Consider the following 23,054-nt stretch of genomic DNA (forward strand, 5'->3'; position numbering starts at 1 on the left):
TTTTTTCAAAAATTAATAATTTTTTAATATTTTATCACGATAACATCAAAACTAACACACATATCTAATGTTGATCGCCATTGTATGAGATTTACTAACCCTTCCCATGTTTATAGTGCCAAAAAGATAGAAATGTGCATGTACTTTAGAGATTGATTGGATGCTAAATTCAACCACCAAGGGATGGATAGAATTGAGAAATGAGCCTAGTGAGACAAACCATAATAATGTCTAAAATCTTTTGACAGATTAGTTTTTATGCATTTTAATAGTATGGGCCAAACAAGGCCTACCCAACCCTTTTATTAAGGCCTTTGGTGGTTCCAGTTAACCCTCCTTTTCTAATACGAGCAGGGCCAACGCTGTCCATTTCGATAAAAAGCTCAACTTAGACTGGCCCACTAAAAAATAAGGCCCAACAGGGGCAGATACCACACTTAAAAGTTGATGATTGATTCTTTAATTAATTATCAATATACATCTTATTTTAATAAAAAATATATTGATAATTAATTAATAAAATATTAACAAATATGTGCAAATAACATTTTTCTGTTATTACCAATAAAAATAATGTTACTTGCACATTCAAATTAACACTCCATTAATCAATTACCAATATATTCTTTATTAAATTATTCAACTAAAAGATATATTGATAATTCTCTCAAATATTTACTTTTATTACTTAAATAAATTATCAATACACTCTTTGTTAAATCATTCAAACGAAATATATTAATAATTCATTAATGAAATGTACAAGTAAATTACTTCCTGTTAATGAACTTGAATTTGAATTTTATGTACACCGATGTTGTATGTTACCTATATTTACAAATTAAATTTAATCAAAATAATCACAGAATATGAGAAAACACCTTAGATTTTTTAGAGGCCTTTTAAGTTAGGATTATTAAATCCAAGTTTACTTTATCAATATAATTATTAAGACAAGTTAGTTAAAATGTAAAAATGTATTCGATGCTTTAGGTAACAATAAGACTTAAATGAAATTAAAAATAAAATTTTATAAGACCAACTTTGTGACTCAAATTGTTAAACAAGATTAACTACTACTAATATGTGCTAGTTTAGTTATAAACATAATGAAGATTGTTAACATCCACATGCAACTATACATACCATATATGTACGTATACATAAATGAAGTCCTAAATAAGGTCCAAGAGGCTATGAAAATAAAATGTGTAAAATATAATTATAATGATTTAGTCGTGTAAGAAGATTAATAAAAGCTTCTGTGAGGAGAATCCATTGAATGGGAGAAATACCTAGTAATAAAGATAGAAAAATGCTAAGAAAAACTTAATAGAAAACAATTAGGTATGAAATGAGTCAAAAGGAGTTTTATTGAAGATAACTAGAAGTTCATGTAATTAACCTCACAGATGTGTGACAAAACCAATTTACAAAACTGCTGCAAAACCTAGGTGGAACTAATTAATCAATGCAAAGTGATAAGACACTCACAACCGAACCACTCACCAAAATTTAAAGGCCCTCAAGATGGTATTTCTCTCCAATAGGTAACCCTACTTGTATCCCTGAATTACTGTACCTGCTGCTTTGCAATGATACTGCAAGCACAACAAACTCATTATATAAATATTGCACAAGGGATAGCAATGCTTTCAGAACATTTGGGCAAAACGGCCATTGTCCATCTTTTTCAAGTCCTCTTCTGAAAGTAGGGTTTTCTTATTACCACCACCACTCTTGTCATATGGTTGTGCCATCCTCCGCAGAAACTGCATTTCCAGAAGAAAAAAACTGTTATTATGCCTTAGTTCAACCCTTCTGAGTTATTAAGTAAAAAGAAAAAAAAAAGTTATAAGAGCCATAGAAAGTATAGACATAACAATTAGAAATGAAAGATTCCAACACCACAAGAATTTCTAATTCTCAAAAATTCTTGTCAAAAGTGTCAAACGATTTAACTGCAATAGGAAAGGTTACGACCTTTACTAAACATGGTCGAGGAGAGAGTATGTAGGTAGCCTCACAATTTTTTGTCGGGAGATAACTGATTCTTGTAAATTGAACCAGGGTCATAGTGTTGGGCAAGGCAACAGACTAGCTCTTGCTCTCTTGCACCATGCACCAGGTCCTCCTGACGTCTACAATTTAACCCTACTGTCCCATTGACTCCTGGGAAAAATATCCAGGCTGAACCCAATGCCTATCAGTCTCAATTTTATTGCTTGCATACTCTTTCTTTCTTTATCTTTTTTTTTTTTTTGAAAAAGAAAAAGGATCTACAAAGGGTTACATAACGGACCTTTTGTCAGTGGCCATTAATAAACCTAATAGACCTTGTCTTAATTGGAAAGTTTTCACATCCTCCTGTTATCTAGGGCTGGTCCTTAAATACAGCAACAGGTATTCCCTGACAAAAATGTAAGAATTGAATGGTAAACAAGACATACCTCTCGTGCTATATGCACGGCCATGTCAGTACTTAAGTTTAGATGGGCATCCCGTAAATGTGACAGTATCCATCCAGGTAACTTGGAACGTTTGTCATGACGACTGTACCTGAACAAATATTAAGAGATTGGGTATCAGAATACTAAGGAACAGAAGCAAGTGAAGGACAAGTAAAATCACCATGTGATCAATCAAGAGTCCTTATATTTCCTTTTGAATTTCAATTTACAACCTTTAAAACAAATATGGATTAACTTGTGCATTAATAAGTTATACAGAATATCCTCAAGTATTTGCACATTAAATCACACATACATTGCAGATATTCTATTTTGTTCTTTATCACTTCATACATTATCAGGAAAAATAGTTACAATTTCTAACTAAGGGCAGAGTAATACAAAGTCTGAATATGAAAGTGGATGCCCTGTGTTCTAGGTGGTGAATTTGTTTTAATTAATTATATTCATGTCCATTCCCTGTAATTGGTGTTCACCGCATGTCCTAAACATGTCCAATCGGTATACTCTTTCCATAAACTAGTACAACATGCAAGATAAAGAGTGCTCCATAGGATAAAGCTATATAGTATAATTCATTATTTAACATATTCACACCTACTTCCTATTCAGAAGTTTCCGTCATAAAGCAAACCTTCAGGCTTGCATGCAAAGTAGGGAAAATATCAATATTTTTCACAAAAGAATACCTTTTGTCGGCAAAAATCATCATCCCATAGTCTGCCTTAGAACGGATTACACGGCCCACACATTGAGCAGCTTGCCTCTGAGCATATGCAGTCCCATTATTCAAACTCAATTATTAAATAATACACAAAATAATGAAACAGAAAAACGAACATGCAGTAGAAAATACCAAAGCATCAAAAGTCAGGAAATCGCCTTCCTTTATCTGGAAAGTTTCTCTTAAATACTCCATACGAGCAATCAGTATTCTGCAACAAGCAGCAAACACAGGTTGAAAAGGAATATGACACTCAGACATCATAAACTTAATAAACATAAATAAACACGTACTTAAAAGTACAAAATCACCTGCTTAACGTATACTGAAAAGGAACACCAAACATGATGACAAGTCTGCCATAGTGTCTATCAAAATCAATACCTTCTGCCACTTTGCCCCTACAAGAGTACAAGAATTAATCAAAATCATAATCATCACACTGGTTCCTGGTATGCAGTGTAGTAAGAAGCTTCTGCCCCTTTGCCCCTAGAAGAATACAAGAATCATAATCATCACAATAAATCCGGGCAAGCTGGGTAGCAAGAAGCACCCATATCAATACAGATGCGAAAACAGATATGGGCACAGACAGAGGATACGGCAATCTGGTAAAATTAAAGACATGGAGGTGACAAAAAGATAAATATATGTATATATACGTTTGCATCTTCTTAATAATGTTTAATAACTAAAAATAGTCAAAACATAAAAAAAGTACCACAAATCCAACATGAAGATATCATGTCATGTGAAATAATATATGAAATATCAAAATATATCACTGATCCAATTTAAGATACCATTAAGTTTGTAGTGATAGTATAAGTATCGTTCATACAAAAGAAAAATTAACTTTTTTTTCAGAGTTGTTCCTAGAAATATTAAAAGAAAGAAAAAATAAGAAATTATTAGTTTAAAAAAATAGAAATGTTTCTGTTTTACATGTATCCCAGTGTACCTGAGAATATCTGTATCCAATACATGTCAGGCAAGGATCGGGCATCCAAAATGTCAGTGTTTCCTAAGTTGCATATGGATGTATCAATGTCTAATTTATATGTACATAATTAAACAAAAAAATTTATGAAGACATAACCCATGCACAAAGGACCTCTTTTATACTGAAAATTATGATCGAAGTTCTACCCTTGCCTGTCTGTACTCCATGATTATATAAAGATCTGACAAAAAAGGGAGATTCTTGTACAAAGATCCTTGAATTTCAGGGGCTGCGTGGGCTAGTGCTGCTTGCTGATAGAATTCCCACTAAAAACTCCAATTTCCTATCCCAATCAGTAGAGATATCAATCCGAATTACAATGCTCAATTCCAGAAAACTAACAAAGGAAAGAAAGAACAGAAAAAAAGAAAACGAGGGTCAATTCGAGAGGGCCTGCTCTCCCAGAATCTTCTTCAGGTTTTTCTTCCCTATCTCTCTTCTTTCCACTCTCTCTTATAGAGATTCCCCCGACGGTTACAGCCACGTGAGGTTGTTATTCCTAACTGTCTATGACAATTTTACCAGTATCCTTTTCCTCAATTGCCCTCTTGCTTCCTTTCTTACCCCTACGCTGATATGTGTGATGTATCGGTGCTCTATCATGACTCCCGTCCATAAGATTCACCTTGTCCTCAAGGTGAAACTCAAGAAACTGTTGCAAAATCTGATTGTACGGTTCCCATGTAGCTTCTAAGGGTGGCAGCCCTTTCCATTGAATTAGCACATCAAGGCCCCTCAAGTTTTTACCTCTGCCCGGCCGAATTCCCAATAGGAATTCTGGTTTTACCATCATCTCTAGTTCAGCTGTCAATTGAGTTGGAATGGAGGCAGCTACTGGTGATGTCCCTTCGGCTTTACGAAGTTGAGATACATGAAAGACAGAATGGATGGCACATGTGGGTGGAAGTTCCAGCTTGTATGCCACCTTCCCTATCCTCTTTTCCACAGCAAAGGGTCCATAATACCTTGGTGACAGCTTTTCATTTAGCTTGGCAGCCAAGATCTTTTGCCTATATGGTCTAATTTTCAGGTAGACCAAGTCTCCCACTTCGAATTGAATGTCCCTCCACTTCTTATCCGCTATGGATTTCATCTTTGCTTGTGCTCGCAGCAGTTAGCCTTTAAGCTCTTCCAGCACTACATCCCTCTCTACTAGCTGCTGCTCCAACCCGGATATGACGGTGGTACCCTTCACAAACCGTAGAAGTGGAGGTGGCTCACGCCCATAAACTATCTGAAAAGGGGTTAGTTTAGAAGAAGCTTGATAGGAAGTATTATACCAATACTCGGCCCAAGGAAGCCAAGTGTACCACGCCTTAGGTGTAAAAGAGGCAAAACATCGGAGATAAGTCTCCAATGTCCTGTTGAGGACTTCCGTTTGGCCATCAGATTGAGGGTGGTAAGCTATACTCCTATTCAGCTGTGTGCCCTGTAGTCAAAATAGCTCTTTCCAAAAATGGCTGATGAAGACCTTGCCTCTATCTGAGACTATAGAATTAGGAATCCTGTGCAGCCGTACAATTTCTTTGACAAAAATTCCTGCTACACTGGCTGCTGTAAATGGGTGTTTCAATCCGATAAAATGCCCATACTTGCCAAGTCGATCCACCACCACTAGAATGGAGTCCATTCCCCCAGATTTTGGCAGTTCCTCTATGAAGTCCATTGACAAATCCTCTCAAATTTGATGGGGAATAGGGAGCGGTTGAAGTAGGCCCCCGGGTGAGAGAGCCATGTACTTGTGCTACTGGCATATGAGACATTGGCGGACATACCGATGGATATCGTTTTTCATTCATATCCAATAAACATTAGCAGCCAGCCTTTTGTAAGTTCGCAAGAAACCCGAGTGGCCTCCAAGCTGTCCATCGTGACCCTCCTTCATCACTAAAGGAATCAAAGCCGAACTAGGGGGAAGTAGCAATCTGCCCTTGAATAATAACTGCCCATCCACCAAGGAATAACCTGGCCTACTTGAAGGTTCAGCTTGCAGCTCCCTGATGATCTGTTGGAAGTGGCTGTTTTCAGCCACTTCTTCTTTGAGTTGATCTAATTGCAGCACCCGAGGAGCAGTAAGAGCCATGAGTATAACTGGAAATGAAAACCGGGAGAGTGCATCAGCAGCGCTGTTCTCCAAGCCAGGCCGGTATTGTATCTCAAAGTTGTAGCCCATTAACTTCATCTCCCATTTTTGACATTTCAGACTCACCAATCGTTGCTCCATCAAGAACCTTAAACTTTTCTGATCTATTCGGATTGTGAACTTCCTCCCCAATAAATAATGCCGCCATTTTCGTACCGCAAATACAATAGCCATCAACTCCCTCTCATAGACCGACTTATTCTGACTATTGGGGTTTAAAGCATGACTAAAGAAGGCAAGTGGCCTATGTTCCTGCATCAATACAGCCCCGAGTCCATACCCTGAGGTGTCAATCTCCACTATAAATTCCTTCAAAAAATCTGGTAAGACGAGCACCAATAAGGCTGTCATGGCTGTCTTTAGGGACTGAAAAGCTTGCTCCGAACTCTCATCCCAATAGAAGTTATCTTTCCGAAGTCATTCCGTTAACGGCCAAGCTAATTTTCCATAATTTCGTACAAACCGGCGATAATACCCCGTGAGTCCCCAAAAACCACAGAGTTCTCGCTGCGAACGTGGGCTAGGCCAATCCATAACCGCCTGAATTTTTGAATTGTCCACAGCAACCCCCTGCTGCGAAATAATGTGGCCAAAGTAGTCAATCTCCATCTGTCCAAACCTGCATTTTTTTGCATTGGCATACAACTTGTTTTCAGCTAATATTCCCAATACACAACGCAAATGATTCCGATGTTCCTACATTGTTTTGCTGTACACCAAAATGTCGTCAAAAAACACGAGAACAAACTATCTCAATTGCTCTCTAAAAATCTCGTTCATCAAAAACTGAAATGTAGCGGGTGTGTTTGTTAATCCAAACGGCATCACCATAAACTCATAATGGCCCTCATGAGTCCGAAAAGTACTTATCGGAATGTCCTTAGGTGCGATACATATTTGATGGTAACCCGATTTTAAATCCAATTTAGAAAAAACTGTCACTCCATTCAGCTCATCTAGGAGTTCTTCAATAACCGGAATTGGAAATTTATCGGGAATAGTTACCTTGTTTAGAGCTCGGTAGTCCACACAAAACCTCCACCCCCCGTCCTTCTTCTTGACCAGCAATACTGGACTGGAAAAAAGGCTGATGCTTGGCCTTATGATACCTGCAGCCAGCATCTCTCTAACAAGTTTTTCAATCTCAATCTTCAAGAGATGCGAGTATCGGTAAGGTCTCACACTGACTGGGGGTACCCCGGGCTGCAGCGTGATGGTATGATCCCGTCTTCAGTGCGGGGGCAGCCCACACGGCTCTTCAAAGACTGCCTCGAAGTCGGACAACACCTCCTGCAAGCTATTAGGGATGTCAACTTCCACTACTTCAGCCATTAAACAGCCCAACTCCAATAAGACTCCTTCCCCACCCTTCCGAAATGCCTTCATCATGGACTTCATGGTTACTAAAGTTTTGCTAAGGCTAGGATCCCCATGTAAGGTAATGGCCGTGTCTCCCACCTTGAACCTCTTGATCAGGGAACCCCAATCCAGTTGTCTCTCTCCCAATGTGGCCAACCACTTCATCCCAAGAATGACATCAGAGCTGCCTAGCTCCAAAGGAAGTCTTCCACAATCTTCACATTTTGTAACAAGGGGACCCTCTTGCATACTCCCGCCCCCTGCACTGCCATTCCCGAGCCCATTATCACCCCATATCCTCGAGTAGGCATCCTTACGAGTCCCAATTTTTGCACCAAGTCAGCTGTTATGAAATTGTGGGAAGCCCAACTATTGATCAGGACAATCACTTCTTGGCCATCTATTGTTCCTTTAATCTTCATCGTTTGAGGAAGAGTTAGCCCTGCCACGGAGTTTAGTGATAACTCCATCTCCCCTTCCTTGACAGTGTCTTCCCACTCCCCGGAAGCCTCCACTGCCTCATCTTGTTTAGTCCCTTCTTCTTCTCCCCTCTCTTCCTCATAAGTAACCATCACTTGCAGCTCTTTGTTCTTACACCTATGCCCAATTGAATACTTCTCGTCACAGCGAAAACATAATCCATTTGCCCACTTGGCTTGTAGCTCATTCTCACTCAATCGCTTGAAGGGTGGTGTGGACAACTTCACACTAACCAACGATCTTGGAGAATTAGAAGAGCAGTTGCGACTATCCTAGGAGGATTAGCAGCCTAGAACCCCGAATTTCGCTACCCCATAGGAATCGGAGCTGGGTGTGGGGTTACCTTACTTGGGCCGTAACCAAAACGATTCCCTTGTAGCACCTGATTCCGGTCCTCAATCCGCTGAGCCATTTCCATGATATTCTCGAGGCCCAAGGGCCTCAACACCCTGATTTTCGCCCTGATCTTCGGTTTGAGCCCATTAACAAAGTGTCCCTCCAAAACCGCTTCGGGCATCTCTTCAATGGGTGATGCTAGAGTCTCAAAGTAAATTCGATAGTCTCGGACCGTTCCCTACTGTTGAAGGGCCATGAACCTCTCCTCCACGGTCCCTTCTTGGGTGGACCTGAATCGGTTCCTTAGCAGCCTTTTAAGCTCCTCCCAATTTCTTACTCGCCGCCTCCTTTGCTCCCATTGAAACCAAGACAGAGCCCCTCCTTCAAAGCATAAGGCTGCCGACTCCAACTTCTCTGCATCGGTCAGCTGATTTACTGTGAAGTAGCACTCAGCTCTGAAGACCCAGCCATCTGGATCATCTCCCTCAAAGATGGACATTTCCAGGCGCCTCCCACGGTACTCCTGCCTTCCGACTCCATCAACCCAGTCGCCCCCTTCGCCACTTCTCCCTCCAACCGCTGGCGTCCCCTCCATCAACAAGGACGATCCCGCAAGTTGGTCTTCCCCTTCCTCTTCCTCTCCCTCTCCTACTCATCCCATCGCGCCATTAATAGGTTGAATCAGTCCATCATCCCCGCCATGCTCTTTTCAATATTTTGCACCCTCGTGACTTCTGCCTTCACCAATTCTATGCTATCTTGTAAACCCGCCATACGCCCCTCCAGCTCACCCACTCTTTCAGAAACAGTCATCCCCATGGATCGATTGCTCTGATACCAAAATGATAGAATTCCCACTCAAAACTCCAATTTCCTATCCCAATCAGTAGATATCAATCCGAATTACAATGCTCAATTCTAGAAAACTAACAAAGGAAAGAAAGAACAGAAAAAAAGAAAACGAGGGCCAATTCGAGAGGGTCTGCTCTCCTAGAATCTTCTTCAGGTTTTTCTTCCCTATCTCTCTTCTTTCCACTCTCTTATAGAGATTCCCCCAACGGTTATAGCCACGTGAGATTGTTATTCCTAACCGTCTATGACAATTTTACCCCAGTATCCTTTTCCTCAATTGCCCTCTTGCTTCCTTTCTTACCCCTACGCTGATATGTGTGATGTATCGATGCTCTATCACTTGCATATCAAACCAGAATTTCTAGGAAGCCTCTCTACTCTAATCAGGTGCAATCAGAATGATGTCTAGGTGTGCCCACTCAATACACCAAAAAATGTGACTTCTTTTTGGGTTTCCAAGTTCAAAACTCGATGACAGTCCTAAATAAATATTGAACTGTCAATGTGGGAAGAGTTAGGTACCTGGCAACAGAGAAAAAGACAGCACCTCTCCCACAATCACAAGCTTTGCGATAGTTGTCTAGAGCTAATGTGGTTTCCACTACATCCTGAGTCTCAATGAAGACAAGCTTATGTTGCATTATTTCCTGCAATAATATATAATTATAAAAGAAAGTAGGTGAAGGAGAATGGAAACAACACCCAACTTAAATAAAAGAAATGCTAGGCAACCAGAAAAAAAGTGAAATCAAAGTTACCAGAAAATTCATTATTGGGTAAACTGTCTATAAAACCCTCTATGGTATATTTTCACCAACGAGGTCCCTATACTTTTCTTAAATAGCCAAGACATCCCTCTATTAACTTTTCACACGGACACCATTAATTAATTTAAAGTTAATTAATTTTTCAATTTTTTCCTACTTTTGCTATCGAATTAAAAAAAAAGAACAGTTGCGCCACTAGGTTAGCAGCCATTGTTGGCCCTCCCTCCCTGCAACAAAGATGGTGGAATCCATTGCAGCCATTGCCAATGGTTCCTATACGTACATCTCTACAACCATTTCCTAATGCTTATATGTATCTATCACTATGTATGTATCTGAATTTGTATCGTAAGGTCTTCATAAAGTATGATATGATTTCATATAAAAAAAAATTCACTTAAGTTGCCAGAAAGCTTTCTATAACAGAAAATAAACAAAAGGAAATAACGAGATGAAAGAAATTTCTGGATAAGGCTGGATAAGAATATATAATAGGTCAGAGTTCTTGCCTTTAGAATGCCCTTCTCATTCCAACTATTGACTATTCCATCCATATATGAGTAACTAACAAAAAAGCACACTATTCCATCGGGAACAATAGACACCATCTCCAGCAAAAGCCTCCCATAATTTCTTTCCACACTTTCATCTCTTCTCATGTCGTATTTTGTGCTAACTGGAAGCTGATCACTGAAAATGACAAGTAAAACAGAATCTGTGGGAAAACAAAAGAATAAAGAAACAAATTGAATAGCAAAATGAAATACAAATAACCAAAATGTAACATGATTGTTAAAACACCTACCTTCCACGAGTCAAAACCATGGGGCATATGCAATCTCTTGTCAATGACATTGTAAAGCTTCGGCTAATAACTGGATTGAAATTAAGAAGACGAGGGTAGAGATCAATTGGGCTCAGAGTTCCAGAAGTAATTACAACTGACTGGAACCGATCAAAAACAGGCTTTATGGCAAGAGAGGCATCGTGGCAGCTAAGCTGGGAAGCCAAAATGAAGGAACAAATATTCACTTATCAATAACCCCAATGATAAAATAGAAGACACGATTGAAATGATCAGTACCTATTAACACGATCATAAGAACTGATGTAGACATCAGTTAAATAGACAACTTCTTTACGTTTAGATAGGTGGCAGAGATGGAATATCATTCATTATAACTTTGTACAAGGAGAAAAAAGGAAGATAAAATGATCAAGACATCAATCTTTTCCTTCAGATGCTGGAATTATACTAGACCGAAACAGTTAACACATGGATCTGATTCAAATACATATATTTGACCAATTAGTAATAGACAAGTTATGTCACATGTAATATATGTCGACCATGGCATCATATCAGCAATAATTTAAGCAGCTGCTGTTCAATTTTTCAGTAATGATAATGGACCAGCACCTCACTTATTTCTCGAAAAATAAAAAATAGAGTCGAATTAAACCAAAAGGAATGAGTAAAACATCGCACATTAATATACCTGCAACACAGGATCTGGAATGTTTGGCATTCTCTCATCAAAAGGTTCAATTATAATTGAGAAGCCCCGAGTGTATGTCCCTACAAGTGTTGCAAAGTCACAAATTGTTTGAATTGGTAAAAATTCATCTGTGTCAGTTATCTCTAGCGTCAGCATCAGAGAGTGCAGGCGATCGTAACAGAATCTCAGAACCTTCTGGTCAATCCCAACCTGCGCATTTACAGAGGCCACAAAGCCAACAGGTCCCTCCTTTTCAACATTCTCAGTTTGCAGACGTCCTTTGAGATACTGCACTAACCTACGTAACACAGAAAGGAAATGCTCCGCTCGGCGAATATTTCCTGGCACTGCTTCTTTTAGTATATCATCAGGTAGAGCAGGATTTGTAAGCCAAGCATCCCCAACTGCAAGGGGGAAACATAATATTTGAGAAAACAGGCAATAATGTCATATCAGAAGAAGAGCAATGAATAGTCCACGAGAACACTACGTACTAGGTAAATTCCCCCTTTGTGCCAAACCTTCAACAAGCCGGTTATATTCTGCACGTAATCTGCCTGCATCAACGGCCTTAAACCTTCCTACCATTCCAAAACGAAGTAAAACCATGTATCAAATTTTACTCAGAAAAAAGTGTAAGCTTCAAAGCATTTTTCGCCGAGAACAAGAAGCATACAAACAAAGACAAATTATCAGCAAGCAATATAATTTGTAATCCTGATATTACGCACAAGGTACGCAAAATGTGTCATTCATTGAGAACATTAGGAGAGAAGAAGCTTCCAAGTTATTTTAAGATAAATCTCTTCAACACAAGGAAGCAAGCAAGAGTCGACAAAATTCAGTGCATTAGTGCAGCTAAAGAAAAAGTAGAGTAACTATGGTTATCAAATTGTGAAGTCACAACCGGGGATCTACTCAAGGTTCTTACATAAAAAATATGGGGCAAGAGTACATCTAAGGAGGTGTATACATTTTGAACTAATGTTGCTCAAGCCTTCAAATGTCTCCCTTTAGTTTCTTAGTAGCTGAGGTTTTGGGTGCAAGCCGAGCTACCTTTAATTAACGTGCTCTAGTAAAAGAACAAATAATATTAATAATAATAACTGGAAGCATTACAACTTGACCCGTGAAGTTCCAACCTGGATTGCAGCTCTACAACCGAAGAAACATGCAAAACAGGGTAACTAAATTTTTCCATAGGGAGCACGATCTCAGCAGATAGTTTATTGATTGATAGGTTATCAAGACAAAGAACAAATGATCAAATGTTCTAATGCAATACAGTATACTTCAAGGCAAAGAATGAACTTGTCAAACCACCTAACAGAAGATTTTTCTTAAACAAATAATGACAACAACTATAATCAAAGAATATTTGCTCAATTGGGCAACAATAATCATAAAGGTCGAGAAACAAAATGCAGAATGCAATTGGATTTTATAGCAAACAAAAGTAATCAAACGGGGGCGGCCATACCTTTCAATATCCTGAGACATCTTATTGAGATTTCTTGTTGCCCCTTCAAGTGTCTGGCTCCTGACACTGACACTGAGAGCTTCAATACACACATTGTCAATGTTGTGCGCCTCATCAAACACCACCACAGATTCCCTCTGCATTTCCTTGGATATGATGCCAGCCACCTTCGGATCAAGCAAGTACTGGTAACTGTAAACCACAACGTTGGCAAACTGCACCATATGGCGCGCAAGGAAGTAGGGGCACCACCCTTTCTCCTTCCCAAATGTTCTCAAATCCTGCAAGAGATGACCAAACACAAATCCTAGTTCAAGGAATTGCGAAATGGAAGAGCTAGGGCAATGAGCCAGGACGGAAGGAAGGAACCTGCAAGGTGTAGACGCCCGGGGGCAAGACGGCCTCGGAGGCGGCCCTTTCGTAGTTCTCGAAGAAGGGACAGGTAGGGACGTTAGGGTTCTCGACGGCGAGGGCGCGGACCCAGCTGGCGGTGAGCTTGCGGCAGGCGGCATCGACGGTGTCGCGGTTGTCGGCGGAGACGACGGAGGGGTTGATGCAGAGGTTCTTGCGGGAGGAGAGGCCAAGGGCGAGGAGGCGGGCGGAGGGGCCGAGGTGGAGGACCTGGTAGCGGTGGAGGAGGCGGAGCTCGGCGAGGGTTTTCTCCATCTCGTGGACGGTGCGGGTGCAGTAGAGGAGCTTGAGGGGATTGGAGGGCTTGGAGAGGGCGTAGCTGGTGATGAGCGAGAGGAGAGCAATGGTCTTGCCGGTGCCGGTGGGCATCTCGAGGAGGCAGTGTCCTCTGGCATCTAGGGCTCGCTTCAGCTCCACCATGTACTCGTACTGCTCCGGGTATATCTGCTCGTACGGGAAATACACCGTCACGTCTTCGATTTCGAACTTCATCTTCTCTCCCTCCCTCTATCTCCCTCTACTGCTAACACAGCAGAAGCAGCAGCAGCATTCAGGTTGCAATCAGCATCTTCTGCTCTCCACTGTAACTCTTAAGGATGAATGGAATGCCCGTCTGGTGTTTGATCGGCGGCTCCATTCCCCACGCTACTACATTTATGCAACATAAACCCCGCTTCTCAAACGATGTCGTTCAGTTCCAACGGTGGATCAAATTCAACACTTTTATTGATGGAAAAGTCTAGAGAGTCCGACCGACTTATCAATCAGATTATCAAAAGGGGGTAAAAACATGAATTTATCCACACGCCCTGCTCTTTTCTTTCCCCTCATATGGATTGTCCTACCCCTGCTCTCTTATCTCCCCTTCCCATGGCCACCGCCTCGTCGTTGCCCTCGCCTCGTTGACAGTCGCTACAAAATGATGTTTATTACGACCACAAAATTGGTAAAATGATCTGTGAATAAAAGACCCCCTTGATTGCATCCAAAGGCAATGCTTTCGCTAATAGTGTATTTATTTCCTTTACTAGGACTTGATTAGTTAATGAGGACAAGTCCTAATACTCAGTAAAAATAATATATATAAAATAGCAAATCATAGTTTATAGCAACACATGGAAAGGAAAACATAAAGTGATTTATATATACAGGTCTATCCATCCCGAACTCTTGAGCTGGTGATTACGCCCCAACACGAACTTTATTTTGTTCTTAAAATTTATAACTTCATGCTTAGACACTTTTTTATTATCTAATATAAGTTATAATCATAAAATTTGCACACAAAATATATATCAACCCTTACTGATTGTCTTGATAAATCTCTTTGACTAAATTTTTAAGTGTTGAAAACACATTTGCCACATGTTATAATTATTCTAACAAAATTCAACATAATAAATTGAAAGAATTATTTTAACTAAATATTACTAAATTACTTTTAAATATAATAATATCGAATCTCATACCTTAAATTATGATTACAATGTTCTTACTTGCTCCACCACTAACTCTTAATCTTTCCTTTAAATTTTTACTCGTAAGCACTTAATTCTCACAAAAATACTTTATTTATAAAGCTCTTCTTCCATTTTATTTCAAAATTTTAAACAATATTTTTACTCTCATTCTTTTTTTTCTTTCTTCTTCTTCTCACATGCTATTATTATGTAATTACAAAAGTATCAAATCAATTTAAATTCATGCTCATTGCATGCCCCATGCCTCACTTTGACAAGTTAAATTGACAATCAACTTTAATTTTATAATAAGATGTATGCTCCCATCATTTATCAATCTTATCCTCTCAATAAATATCTTTTCACATCCTCATTTAATGGGCTGCAACTTTCAATTAATGCTATTTTATTCACATAACTTCCCTTTTCTCGTGGCTATAATTGTTTGCAATTGGAGACAAATCAAAAATTAACTTTTCAGCAGCATCCACATGGAACAGCAAACAGCATCAAGGAGCCCAGTGGCGTCATTGACACCCCCATTGGCTGGAAAAAATTCTAGCAAAACCTTCAACACACGCCCCCGCAGGGCAGATCGAACCCACGTCACATGGCCAGCCAACACCCGCGCGCGATCGCCGACGCTACAACCTCCTTCACTTATTAATGTACAATTCATTAAATTTATACTAATATCAGTTTCGAGTTTTCAAAATTTCACAAAAACCCTACAAATTTTAAAAAACTCTTAATCCTCCCCTTATTCAAAAAATATAGAAATTTTAATTTTTTCCATTAAATTTCTCGAATCCAAAATCACCAATAAATCATAAATAATTCATCTTAATTACAAAAATTAATTTTTTCAAAATATCAAGATATTACAAAACTTTTGAAAATCTTTAAGAAATTTGATGTTTCACAAATAGAAATGATATTTTATAATGTGAAATAAAAGAGTAAAATAATTATTTTAACGCTCTCTCATTTTTCTTCTAGTTTTAGAAAAAAAAAATGATGAATCTAGTCAAATCACTGTTGCTTAATGACAATATCAATTTTGGCATCTATAATAAACCACAAATATAAACCTAGGTTTGAAAAAAAAAGAGACGCATACCCTTACACCATCAACGCTATACCACCATAGAAAATGCCATCGACATCATGCTCTCATCAATCTAGATACAAATGATTCAACTGAACCCTACCCATGCATCTAGGTCCAATCATACCAAGATAAAGAAAAAGAAACATTACATACAAAGATGACCACTTATGACCATGGTGATTTAGTTGTAGAAGAAAGGTCAGAGAAGAAAAAAAGAGATAAGAATTGGTGGCAACAATGTTAAAAAGGAAAAGCTGATAGTGATAAAGATTTCAAGTATAGAAACAATAAAGAGAGAAAAGAGAAAAGAAATATTTTAAATATATATGTTGCTCATTTTTAAATATTTAACTAAAATTAATTAATGAAAAAAAAAACTACGAACATAATATTAAATTTCAAAGAAATTTATTTCATTTTTAAAATATTAAAAATGATTCTTACAATTTTACTAAATCCCAAAAATATTCTTTATAATTTTTCATGATTATTTAAGTCCCCACTTATTATATAATTTATAAGTTTAGAAGTAAAGTAGTTGCTAAAGTAATGTTTCTAAATAATAATAATAATAATAATAAAACACTATCAAGTGTGGAGAAAATTTTTCGAATGAATATCACATGGCTTATGCACAAATAAAGCGTGCAAATGGTCGGTTTAATTATTGAACCAACCAATTAAACCGATTCACTAATCGATTAAATTGAATTGAAAAGGAAAACTAAATCAAACCGACCAATTAATCTAAAAAATTGAGCAAATCGATAATCGAAAAACTGAACCAAAACCATATAATCCGAATCAAACCAAACTAATTAAACCAAAGAAATGCAAAAAAAACTGAAGAAACCAAAATAACTGATAGAAAAAATACAAACCAAAAAAAATGACATCATTTTATAAATATCAAAACAATATCATTTTAAAGTTCGATCAATTCGATTAGTTCGATTCTTTCAATCAAAAAACTGAACCGAAAACAGAATTTTAGAGAAAAATTAATACAAGAAAAAAATCAAACTAAACTAACAAGTTTTGTCAATTTGGATAAACCAAACTTTTGCTATTCACTATGTACAAACATTAAGCCACAACGCTCAATATGTTTTTTCTTAATGCTCTTGTGCAGAAATAACTTTTTGTAACCCAAAGATTGGATAGCTTCAAATGCTTAAGAACAATTATATTTGTAAGATATTATGAATAATGCTAATTATTGTCTTAATATAATAGTTAAACACCAATAAATGCATTTTATTTTTAGATAAAGTACATTTATTATTAATCAATAAACTTATTTAGATATTGATAATAAGAAGCAATAAATACACTTTATCTGAAAAACACGGTGTGTTATTAGAGTTTAACCATTCCTCTTTGAGCAATAGTTAACATTGCCCAAAGATCATATAAGAAAGATAGAATATAAGACTTAATCATAAGTCTCCGTTTGTGTTGCACAACACATAATACATGAGTTTGCAACAAAAACGGGGCTCTTTTAGCGGTGATATGCTTCACCAGACAACATCTACCACATTTTGCCAATACACACAATATGTTGGAAGAAATGGAATCATCAACATGCCAATATCATAGAAAAAATAGGAGTTACCATGCCATTAACACTGCAGCATTTATGCAATGAAGTATCAACAGCTAGCATACTCCGAATTCTCTCCAAAATGGTAAGAACCACCCTTCTCAGTCTTCTGTGGATGATGTTTTGAACGCTAGGCCCTTAACTACATGTCTACACTGAAACCTGCAGTAAGACATAGTCTAACAGTTTATGCTGGGAATTTCTTGGCCAACAGATAGGGGCCAAACTTTGAAAGCCAATGGATTTCCCAGTAAAAAGGGAACACAAAAATATAGTGATCAATGCCCCGGGGTCTGCCCAAATGTCACATTTCCAAAGATGACGCAGCATGAATATTTCTGTTATTTAATGCTTAGATTTGGACTACTAGACTTGCGATCAACAGTTACATAACATAAATGATCACTAAACTTTGTATTAAGATATAAAAAGGTCACTAAACTTCAATTTGTATCAAAAGGTAATTGAATTTCAATTCAGTATGCAATTTTATAACTATCATAAGTTGTTATTAAAAAATGCTAATAAAATATTGACATTTTTATACTTTAATGCAAAATTCAGTGACCTTTTTGTACTTTTGTGCAAAGTTCAGTGATCATTTGTGTTACTTAGCCGTCCACATTGTTAGCCACATTAGCATCTCGTTGGCCTCTTTTAACAATAATTGACGATAATTATGAAATTATATACTAAATTGAAATTCAGTAATATTTTAATTACAAATTAAAATTTAGTAATATTTTTATATCTCAGTGCAAATTCAATGACCATTTATGCTATTTAGCCTACTGTTAACACCATACAAGAAAAAGGGATGTTACTCTCAAAATATTGAATTACCAGATTAAATCATTTGAAGAACCATCTCTCAAACTGATTGAGTCGGCAGTTTGACCATTCATATCCTGATATTGGGTTTTACACTTGAGTAGTAATCTGAAAGGCACTATCTGCATAAGGTATAAACCGTAAAGAATAGTACAGTTAGGCAGTGTAAAAAAATGAATCATGAATAAAATGCTTGATTCTACACAGTCCGGGAGACCTTGATATTTATGCCCAAAGGCAGAAAGATTGTTTTAGACAAGCCAATTGTAATACATCTAATTTTGGATAGATACAACCAGTGTGTTTATCTTTTTAATGCTTCACAAATTTATGCATATCTTCACCGTGTCATACCAAGAGCCACCCTGTTCCCCATCCCACCCCAAGGGGTCCAATGCCCTTCAAGAAATGGAAAGAGATGACAAATGGATCATATATACACACAACACCAGTTATAAAGAAGTAAATAGCCCCAACAGCAACACTGGCAATGATGCATCCACCAATTAGATAAAAATAGTGTAATAGGACATGATTTGACTTAAGCAAATACATCAGGCTGAAATGGAAGATATCAGATGGTAGAATGCTTGGGCATTAAATTGTTAACAATGTCAGCGTTACTTCATGCAATGTTAATTTGAATCTAACGTGCAACAAGTGGAGAACAGAGGCTATATACATCAATTACCATATCATGTCCGAAGTCTTATGTTAATTAAGGAAAATCAAAACCATAGCTGATTTGAACCACTAATACATTACTGGACAGCTTGGATTAAGTGGAAAACATTTTAAGTGCAGGACATAATTCAAACTTTCCCGAGCCAACATATTTATTGGTGGAAACAAATTGACAAAACATAATGCATCCACTTGGAGTTGCATTATCACTACTGCCATGGTGATCAAAGGAACAGCCCTCTGAAGCACAAAACAAGTGAAGCCTAGAAAACATGGCACAAAACATTGCCAGAGGTAAGACATTTATGTGAATTTTTACCTTTTTGCTGTATCGAAAACCACGCTTGGGCAGAAAATGCAAAGGCATATTGAGAGAAGAGGGAGCCTTGACCAACAAAAATAACTTGGTGGGGCCTAGAAATCAAACCAGAAAAAATGGTACAAGTCACAGTGGAATCAGTTTCCCACCTACTAGTAATGAGGAATGCTCAAACTGCATACCAGGATAAGAATCAGACCCTGCACCCTTAGAGATCAGTGTTCGGACAACCTGTTTTAAGTATAAATAATGAGCCCAAAAGTACATCTAATTACAAGTGTAGATAGATGTGGCCAAGATTCAAGAACCTTTCTTGAAAGCCCCTCCGCTGCTCTGCTTTTAGTGAAATCACCAACATCTGTAGAGACAGCCTTTCCACGTGAAAAGCACACTTCAAAAACATGTAGAGGGTGAACTGGACTAGCTCCAAGAACCACCATGACTTGCTGAATATCAGGAATCTCACTGATCATTAGTTGCAGGGCAGTATGAAGACTAAACATGGTTTCCATTAATTTCTCCAGTCTTTTTATCCCCTGTTTGACCTCTCGCTTTCTCCCAGCATTTTTCCTCCGTAGAGATGGCCTCACTTCAGTCTGTGCACAAGCCATCTCCTAAAACCAAAATTCTTAGCTGGCTGAAATCAGAACTGTTACTATTACACAAACTAGCTTTCAGTAAGCTGACATACCAATTCTTTATACTCAGTCTTGAGACTTTCAAATTCAAGACTTATATCCTGCATGGTGCTATGCAATATGATTTGTGTCAGAGGCCGTCAAGAAAATAATTAATTTACCATTTTGACTATGCCAAACAACTAGACATCATGGCATGGTGTATTTGATAACTCAGAAGCACTGACAAGTACAGAAATGGAAAGAGACACAGATATGGACATAAGACGGGATGGGATATAGCAATTTGGACATAAAAAGAAATGGATACAATGTAACATGATAAAAAATGATGATGCTCAGGACCAATCATCATGGGTTAGCCTCAGGCCGAGTACCTACAACATAAGGTGGGGCTAGATCCCTTAGTTTAGTCTCCGATGCTCAAGTTGGTCAATCAAAAAGGCAGGTATGTAAAAGGCTTAGATGAATTGAATGCCCCCTTATTAAGGCTGTTATATATAGGTTGGGTTGAGGAATGGCCAAGCGAGGTATCCAGAGTTAGCCACCAAGATTTCTTGCCGAGATTCCTGGGGTTCAACTCGTTGTACAAGATAGGGGCAAATCTTCTTGGGTTGATTTCGAATCCCCCAGGATCTAGATCTATCAGCCTTCTCCGATACGGGTCTGATAGGGGGCACATGTCCCTTCCCTTTTGCCCGTTAGCAAAGACAAATGTCGGGTAAAGAATGGGATATCCTTGAGGGTAAATGAGTAATTTCAGATCACTTAGGTGCTCCCTCATCAAAAAATAATATTTTTTATTAGTAACTTTTATGAATATAATAGCCTAAAAGCTTTAAAAATATAAAAAGAAATATTCCCAATCCAGTATGAAGATACTACTTAAATCTATGGTAATACTAATACGTCAAAATACTAAAAGGATACCACTAAACCAATATTAAGATACCATTAAATCTACAATAATAATGATACAAACATAATTCACATTAAGAAAGCAATTATTAATGTTTCCATTCCTTATCCAACAATTATACCTCAAACAATGCTGTAATAACTCTATTAAAAACCGATCCACGTCCTAAAGCATGTCCAATTCATAGGCATGCATTTCCGTCGTGAGAGTCCAACCCATAGACACGTGTATCCTTTGCACTTCTTAGATAAGTTCAAATATAAAAATAACAATAAAAATTAGGACGTAGCTTGGCATGTCCAACACATCCCATTCTGTCCAAATAGTATTTGTCTGATACATGTCAGACACATGCATAGCACTCAACAAGTGTCCGTTCTTCATAGATTTGATTCATGTTTATAACATGAGGAAAGAATTAAATAACCTACCAAAAACAGAGAATTCAATGAAGTTGATCACACTAAAAATTTCATTACAGAAATTCAAAGGACAAGTATCTTGTATGATACACTAGCAATAAGTCAATTAATGTAAAAGGAGCATTTTAATTTTAAAGTGAATTATCAACTGATTAGGGACTTACTCTATCAGACTTTTCAATCTCTAACGTGATTGCATTAAAGAATACTACAGACCAGCAAAGTGGCGTTCTTTTCTTAATAGAAAAGCACTTGACCTGCATTCCTCTATGATGCTGAAATCCTAAACCCAAACATATAACTGAAAACTAAGGCTTTTTTGTTGTACCAGGGTATGAATTACCTATGAACGCGTTGACAATCACTCACCATACAATATAAGATATGGACATCTCTACCCCTTATCAGTCTCCATATTATTAAACTCTAATGAAATTGGCCATGCATAGTCATAAGTGTAACAGGTTCACAACTTTGAGGGTCGGTGTCCTTTCCCTTGTTACTATTCATCTATTTTATTGTTTGTCACCTCAATTGTGTGCTTCAGTTGAAATCCCAACATAGCATGTTCCCATTTGTTGCTATCCATCCGTATGGGAAAGGGGTTCTTTTACCAATTCGCAATACGCTAGATTCTGCACAAAATTCCATTTTGCGTATCATTTGCCCTAATAAGATCTTAGCCTATATAACTGTCGATACTTATCTTCGTCTTTCCTCCCTCCAGTCCACACAAAATGTAAAAGCTGATAAATCTTCGTAGACCACAAATCATCGAGAGAAAAGGAACTAAAAATTCGGAGAATGTCGGGGAAAGAACTTACGAAGGGATTTGCTGGTGCATGTGAAGGACGAACCCTAGGATCTCGGCTACCACATAGAACATCACGGAGCTGTCAAGGCTGCCCGACGGCACCTCTATCTTCGTGCACTCCATCTCCGATCTTCCTCCCCCTTCCGTCGCCTCCATTGCTGCCAATCGAACAGCCAGAGAGAGAACTTAAGTTCAAAGGTCGGTGGATTTACCTTTCCCGCTCTTTCTGCCATTTGAACGCCACTCGGAGAATATTAAATAAAAATATATATTAATTATCATTTTTATTTAATTACTTTTCGAAAGTAATTTTATAAATATATTTTTTTAAGTCTTATTATTTTTCCCAAAAAAATGTATTTTTTATTTTAAAAGCACTAAATATTATGTTTTAACTTTCGAACCGGTATCTCAAGAATACAAAACATCAAACAAAACCCTAAAAATAAATTATTATTTTCAAACATATTATGAAAATAATACAACTAGAAGTGCTTGTTCAATTCGGATCAATCTTAAGTCACACTAAACTAAAATCAAAATTTTTTAATTGAAAACTAGACTCATTAAAATCAAAATCAAATCAATCCTCAATCTTATTTTTTATATTTTTAAAGTATTTTTTTAAAAATAAATACATTATATATTGTATTATATTAATCACAACAAATGTTCAATATTAGACCAATAACGAACTAAAAACCAATTGAACCCTCCTTGAGAAT

General features: G+C 37.6%; 2 protein-coding genes across 4 annotated transcripts; both read right to left on the bottom strand.

The window, feature by feature from the left end:
- Positions 1 to 1,350: 1,350 nt before the first annotated feature.
- LOC127797575 (general transcription and DNA repair factor IIH helicase subunit XPD) lies at positions 1,351 to 14,161 on the bottom strand. Of its 2 annotated transcripts, XM_052330593.1 has the most exons (12): positions 13,484 to 14,160; positions 13,115 to 13,395; positions 12,129 to 12,211; positions 11,635 to 12,038; positions 10,941 to 11,134; positions 10,645 to 10,825; positions 9,891 to 10,015; positions 3,507 to 3,596; positions 3,328 to 3,406; positions 3,161 to 3,237; positions 2,451 to 2,559; positions 1,351 to 1,772 (listed from the first exon to the last, which is right to left on the bottom strand). In XM_052330593.1, the coding sequence occupies exons 1-12, from the start codon at positions 14,015 to 14,017 to the stop codon at positions 1,656 to 1,658; spliced, it is 2,274 nt and encodes a 757-aa protein (XP_052186553.1). In that variant the 5' UTR covers positions 14,018 to 14,160; the 3' UTR covers positions 1,351 to 1,655. The 2 variants fall into 2 exon arrangements, with proteins under 2 accessions (XP_052186553.1, XP_052186554.1); XM_052330594.1 differs by lacking the exons at positions 1,351 to 1,772; positions 2,451 to 2,559; positions 3,161 to 3,237; positions 3,328 to 3,406; positions 3,507 to 3,596 and adding an exon at positions 3,616 to 4,481 and having other exon boundaries at positions 13,484 to 14,161.
- Positions 14,162 to 17,465: 3,304 nt separating this feature from the next.
- LOC127796632 (uncharacterized) lies at positions 17,466 to 22,536 on the bottom strand. 2 transcript variants are annotated; one of them, XM_052328877.1, is made up of 7 exons: positions 22,340 to 22,536; positions 20,228 to 20,285; positions 19,845 to 20,147; positions 19,719 to 19,767; positions 19,537 to 19,631; positions 18,546 to 18,655; positions 17,466 to 17,864 (listed from the first exon to the last, which is right to left on the bottom strand). In XM_052328877.1, the coding sequence occupies exons 1-7, from the start codon at positions 22,483 to 22,485 to the stop codon at positions 17,804 to 17,806; spliced, it is 822 nt and encodes a 273-aa protein (XP_052184837.1). In that variant the 5' UTR covers positions 22,486 to 22,536; the 3' UTR covers positions 17,466 to 17,803. The 2 variants fall into 2 exon arrangements, with proteins under 2 accessions (XP_052184837.1, XP_052184836.1); XM_052328876.1 differs by having other exon boundaries at positions 19,845 to 20,150.
- Between the last annotated feature and the right edge of the window lie 518 nt (positions 22,537 to 23,054).

The sequence above is a fragment of the Diospyros lotus genome, chromosome 3 (assembly GCF_014633365.1).
Source record: "Diospyros lotus cultivar Yz01 chromosome 3, ASM1463336v1, whole genome shotgun sequence".
In the NCBI taxonomy this organism is placed as follows: domain Eukaryota; kingdom Viridiplantae; phylum Streptophyta; class Magnoliopsida; order Ericales; family Ebenaceae; genus Diospyros; species Diospyros lotus.